Below are 6,044 nucleotides of genomic sequence, written 5' to 3' on the forward strand. Positions count from 1 at the left end.
CCTGGGCCCCGGGAGCGAGGTCCTGCTGCGCCGCTGAAACTTGTTCTGGGCCCGGGTGCAGGGCGTGGCCCGCACAACGACAGCCCCGGTTCTGATTGGTTCTGATTCCAGACTCCGCCGCCTGGTCGCTGTGGGGTCTGGACAAGGGACCCACCCCCGCAGACCCTGAGTTTTCTCATCTGCATAGTGAGGGCAGTGATTCCGTTATGATTCCATTATCTGATTCCATTGCAGTGGTTCTCAACCTTCTGGCCCTTTCAATACAGTTCCTCATGTTGTGACCCAACCATAAAATTATTTTCGTTGCTACTGCATAACTGTAATGTTGCTGCCGTTATGAAGCGTAATGTAAATATCTGATATGCAGGATGGTCTCAGGCGACCCCTGGGAAAGGGTCGTTCGACCGCCAAAGGGGTCGCGACCCACAGGTTGAGAACCGCTGCCTTAGCGGGTTCCCGGGAGGGAGGCTATAGCCCGCAGCCCCCTGCACAGGACCTGAGGGGGACACTCAGTAGTGAGCACCTGCTCTTTCGTGGGCGACGGAGGCCACGCTGACCCCGAGGGTCCCGGCTGACGCGGGGACAGGCCTGCGCACCCGCTTCCCGCCGTAGGGCCTCAGAGCCCCTTTAAGACCTGTCTTAGAAGACAGCCTCTCTTAGGGCTCCATCGTTTCACTGAAATAATGAGTTTCCTGAATGTCAGATTCAACTCCTGTCACCTCGAAGGACCCAAATACATTCCAAAGCCAAACAGAAAATTATTTTTGGGTTATACGTTGCCTGGGATTCTTCAGTGCTTCGAGTTATCTGGCAGCGGTGTCTTAGTCACTCCGGGGGCACGTCTGGGTCTGGCCCTGGCAGATGTCCTGGCAGACTGAGCATGCACACCTCCTCACACACACCTCCTGTGACCCTAGGCCCCGGGGTGGGGAGTGGATGCTGAACTGGTGGAAGGTGGGCAGGGACGGGGAGGAGAGGGTTGGCACTGGACAGACGGTGCCCAGAACCCTTCTGCGGGCGGCAGTCCTCCCTGCCCTGGGTCCCAGGGAAAGGGCAGGCTGGGATGCGGGGAGCACGGGGGAGGGTTGGGGATCGCAAGTGACTTCCCTCTCTCCCCGCAGCTGCTGATGGAGACAGTGGGCTCTGACGTCCGCAGCTGCCCCCTCTGCCAGCTGGGTTTCCCCGTCGGGTATCCGGACGACGCCCTCATCAAACACATTGACTCCCACCTGGAGAACAGCAAGATCTAGGGTGCCACCCCCACCCACTGGCTGTTTCCCTGCCCTCTCCCATCACCCCCAAGCACTCACTCACTTTGAATGCTGCATGAATCTTGTGGGGGGCCCCTGCCCCTCGCGACCCCCAGATACCTCCACTAGCTACCGAGTCAACGTGTGTGCCATCTTCCCTGGTCCAGGCACCACTCGGCCCTGGCTCTTCCCAGGAGGTCGGTCAAGGCTCTCCCCAGCTCCCTGGCTTCCAAGGGGAGATGGGGACCTGGGCTGGGACAGGGAGGGGGGACCCTACCCAGCCTCTCCCTCTGCCTTTCTGTTCTCAAACACAGTTGGATCCCAGGAGAAGGCTAGTGGTTGGGCCTGGGGGAGAGGGAGGGTATCAAAGGACTCCAGGAGCTCCCTCAGCCCCTCCCCAGACATGCATCTTTCTCAGGTTGTGCTCTGCCTGAGGAAAACAGCCTGAGTGGGGTTCCAGAGCCTGCCCTGCGCACTGACGCCAGTTCCTCCATCCCATGGCCAGCTCAGGGCTTGTGGCCTGGGCCCCTATTGGGGGAAGGAGACACTTTGATTCTTGCCACTCTCTGCAGGCCAGTCCTGTTCTTCCCCCTCTGCCTACCCTGGGGAACAGGGAGGGTGGGAGAGGAGAGGGAGGACCCTGAAGGACTGGAAGGATCCAGCCTAAAGAGGCTGCCCTATGGGCCAGGGGTCCCTGCCCCATGACCCTCAGGCCAGGGGACTGTCTGTGCCAGCCTTCGAGGCCCGTGCGCTCCCCCTGGAGCCCCCAGCACTGAGGCACGGATGCTTATGACAGTTGCTCCCCTCCCCTCTCACCCCACTCGAGCCCTGGCACCACAGGTGCCCAGGATCCCGTGTGTGACCCAGGCTCTGTTAGCTGGGTGGGTGTCATCAGCCCTGCCTCCCAAGCCAGAACCCGAGGATGGGCCCAGGGTGCTGTGGAGATCAAATTCAAAAGAGCTAACCCCTTTCCCACACCCCAGTGACCCACATTCCCTCTGTGAAATCTACCTCAGAGTCGTACCCTCAGAAGGACGGGTAAGCAGGAGGCCAGGGGGTCCCGGGGCTGAGGTGGGGAGCTTCCTACAGCAAGAGCCTGCCACCCACGATGAACCCACCCCCCGCTGCCAGCCTCACCTGGGCCTCAGCCCCAGGCCCGTGGCAGCGGACGCTACTGTCAGTGCATGTACCATTCTGATCCAACTCTTCCAGGCCCCTCCCTCCTCACACGTCTCCCCTTCCCCTCAGCGTGGGGGAGTGAAGGGGTGTGTCAGGCGGGAAAGGGGCCAAGGACTCCAGAGATGGCATTGTACCTTGAGTGTTCCTCCAGGGAGGGGAAGTGGGGACGGGGGATGCAGAGGGGAGGTGGGGGCCCCCGAGCCCTCTGAACAAGTTGAAAGTCCAAATAAAACTTACCTGTTCCATCTGCGCTCAGCCTGTGCCTCCATGGCAGGGGTGGGGAGGGACCCAGAGGTCTTGGAAACAGTATCTCACAGATACACCACCATGGAGAGTGGTCATTGGGCAGGTAGGGGATGCAGAGGGCACCCACGTCTCAGGGTGGTTCTGGAGGCGTACGCATGCGAGTGGCCGTAGGTGACTTGTGATGAGTTTATTGAGGACAGATCTGGGGTAGCAGAGGGTGTCTTGGTGACAGAGCAGCCACCCCAGCCCTGAGCAGGTGTCGTCGGGGACTCTTGAATTTCCCTGCCCCGAAGGTCTGGCAGGTGGAGGTCTGCAGCCCGCCCTGAGGGCTCATGTATTAGTAGCAGCTACTTCATCAAATGGTTTCTGCCTTCCAGGAACCTGGGGCCTCAAAGAGGAAGAACATCCGTGTTCCATGTCCTCATGACTCTGAGAGCAGGGGCAGGGCTGGGCTCCAGGCTGAGAGCTGCTTCAGAAGTCACACCGCCCGGGAGGTCAGAGCCGGGTCACGAACCCTCGACTCCTGCCCCCACCAGGGCCGCCTTTTGTTTGCACAAAGGGCCTGAGGTTCTTATGCATCAGCTCGGGGTGCCTTTCATTTCCACGTGATCCTTTCACCCTTAAAAACAAGAGGTGGGGGCAATTGCTAATTGAAGGCCCGAGGTTCAGCTCTAGACCCAGGGCGAACAATCTTCCCCATTTAGTGTCAAGGTCCAGATCCCCAGGGGACTGCCCAGCCCCGTTTGCTCCTCCAAAAGCTCATCCAGCCTTGAAGCCTTGACTTCATCTGCACTCACGTGCTGAGTGACAGGAGAGGTGAGAACAGTGATCCCTATGGAGCATGGCTTCACAAGTGGTGGGAGAGAAGGTTCTGGAACTTCTGGCACATGGAGGCTCAGTGCCCCTTGCTACTCCCCCATCTCAACTCCCGTGCCCAGGTTTGGGGTCTGGGTCCTGTTTGGGTCTTTGGAAGAATTTACTGTCTGTGAAAGCCTTCGAGGCCCGTGTGCTCCCAAGGATGAATTAGGGGTGGCACAGGAGCATTAGGCAGAGAGAAATCCTGGCCATTGAGAAAGGAGGCAAAGGATGAGCTGGAATGAGCTGCTGGCAGGGGCACATCTGAAGATTGGGAGGGTGTGGAGAGCGGCTACAGCGTTTGGACAGGTTCAAGCCTCGGACTAATGAGAGGGCACGGTCCTCTCCTGGCAAAGCCACGTGCAAGTCCCAGCACAATTATATCCAAAGGCTATGGCTGTAAGCTTGATCTTATGGTTCGAACCTGTGGTCCCACGTGGCTGAGTGATATGGGCTGCGGGAGGTGCAGCAAGTAAACAAAGCTTGGTCAGGTGCATGTAATTGAGTAGATTGGAAACCCATGAGCACGTGGTAAACATCTTGACCACGCCCTCACTTTGCCGGGTGGAATCTGCTATAAAATAAAGACTCGGCTAGAAGCAGCGTCCCACGTAGCCCCAGCTTTCTTCTCTTGTCTGTGGTAAACATCTTGACCACGCCCTCACTTTGCCGCGTAGAATCTGCTATAAAATAAAGATTCGGCTTGCAGGCCGTGGCACTATCTCTCCATCAGAGAAGCAGCGTCCCACGTAGCCCCAGCTTTCTTCTCTTGTCTGTCTTCTCCATCCTTCACTGCCTACCTCAGGTTCACCCATGGCCGTGCCGGCTCGGCACAGGAGGGAACCTAGGGTTTCCTGCAACCTGGCCATTCCGCCCCGTCATCGGGTGAGAGAGCGTGAGGACAGAAGGTGCAGATTCTGGCAGCTGGTCTCCTGGATTTCTGAGGACCTGGGAAAGGGCTCAGGTGCAGGGCAGAAAGCTGCTGGGGGCTGGGAGGGAAGGTGGGGAAATATGCCCCAGCCGAGGTCCTCCAGACCACAGCCTTCCATTGAATGCCCCCCTCCCCCACCGAAGGAGAGGCTGTGGGGTTGGGGGCTGGAAGAGGGGCTGAGGAGTCCTGCCAACACACCCCTCCCTTCCCAAGCAGGATGTCCTCAGATATAAGGACGCTGGCTCCTCGTTTCTCTAGGAGTCATGTGGGGGGCACTAAGGTCTGAGTGTGGGAGTGAAAGGGTCTCGATCTCCAGGCTCCTGGAAAGGTAAGAGGATGGGACAACCTTCACAGGAGCAGAGCAGAGTGGCTGGAAGACCCCTGCTGAGGCAGATACACCTGGGGTGGAGGGGGGGCACCCGCTTACTCCCACCAGCACAGACCCACCGTGAGGGGTGGGTTGGAGGGTGGGGGGACTTCACAGAGACCAGGTCACCCATGGTTTGTCTCCAAGCACCCAAGTAAGGTCAGCACCCAACATATTTGCTCCAGCTCCAGCCCCTCTGCCCTTAGCCTCACCTTCAAACACTTTGCCTCATCTTTGGGGACCCTACAGCCCTGCCCCTGTCCCCCCAGGATTTCCTCAGCCAGAGCTACCATGGAGACCCCTGCCCCACTCCTGGTCCCTGTGTCAGGGAATCAGCTGAGAGGAGCAACACTCCTTTCAGAAGGGGTGGTGGTGGTGGTGGTGGTGTGTGTCTGTCGGGAGAGAAGCTGATAGCTAACAAAAGGGAGAGGCGTGTGGGTGAGTCAGCGTGTTAATGAGAAACGCCTCACCCCGCTGATTAGGACTAATGAAGAAGAACAGAGGGGGTGGAGGGTTCACACAGTGACATCTCTAAAGGGTAGGGGGAACGGAACAGCGCCCCCCACCCCCCGGTCCCATTTCTCTCTCAGCAAGGACAAGAACAGAGCAACTCTGGCTAGCGCAGGAAGAACTGAGGTCACACATAGGAGTGACACCAAGGGCAAGGGGTCCTGCCTGGGAAGCGGTGGCTGAGGTGTCTGGGGCAGAGGCCAGATAATGGGAGGAGAGCATGTGGTGTGAGATCCTCTAGCACCTGCCCCTCTCCCTGCCCTTCCCTGACTTCTCCGTGTTAACGATAGGGAAATGCCTGGCACTCAGAGCGGTGCCCCCTGGCTGCCCGAGTGCCTCTAGAGAACTCACAGGTACTGCGGGGGCCGGGCAGGTACTGGGAGAAAGCTCCAGTGTGTGTCCTTCAATGGGCAGCCTGGGCGAGAAGGCCCTGTGTGGGGCATTGACTGTCTAGATATCAGTGCCCCCGGGAGGCCTGGCAGGGCGGAGAGCAGGAGGGGACGGGGTAGGGGAGGACCTGGGCATCAGCTGGAGGCCCTCTTGGTCCTTCTGGTGTCAGCCCCTGTTCTTGTGGCAGAAGCAGAAACCCTGAGAACCGGCAGCTACACCCACCCTCCATGCCAACTCAGCCACGGGCAAGGGCACCAGGCGTGCCTCGCAGATGTTCCAGTCGACTGTGTGAGTGTGGGCACTGGGGGAGGGCCTG

At 59.1% G+C, this 6,044-nt stretch overlaps 1 protein-coding gene across 6 annotated transcripts in view; it reads left to right on the plus strand.

The window, feature by feature from the left end:
• The window catches only part of TBKBP1 (TBK1 binding protein 1), a 17,704-nt gene extending 15,025 nt beyond the window's left edge, over nucleotides 1-2,679 (plus strand). For all 6 annotated transcript variants that reach the window (XM_005861925.2, XM_014536183.1, XM_014536184.1 and 3 more), the window contains one exon: nucleotides 1,122-2,679. In XM_005861925.2, coding sequence (XP_005861987.1) covers nucleotides 1,122-1,147 — 26 coding nt within the window. In that variant the 3' untranslated portion in view covers nucleotides 1,148-2,679. The remainder of the gene's footprint in view (nucleotides 1-1,121) is intronic.
• Nucleotides 2,680-6,044: the final 3,365 nt, after the last annotated feature.

This window comes from Myotis brandtii, unplaced genomic scaffold, assembly GCF_000412655.1.
Source record: "Myotis brandtii unplaced genomic scaffold, ASM41265v1 scaffold157, whole genome shotgun sequence".
NCBI classification, from domain to species: Eukaryota; Metazoa; Chordata; class Mammalia; order Chiroptera; family Vespertilionidae; genus Myotis; species Myotis brandtii.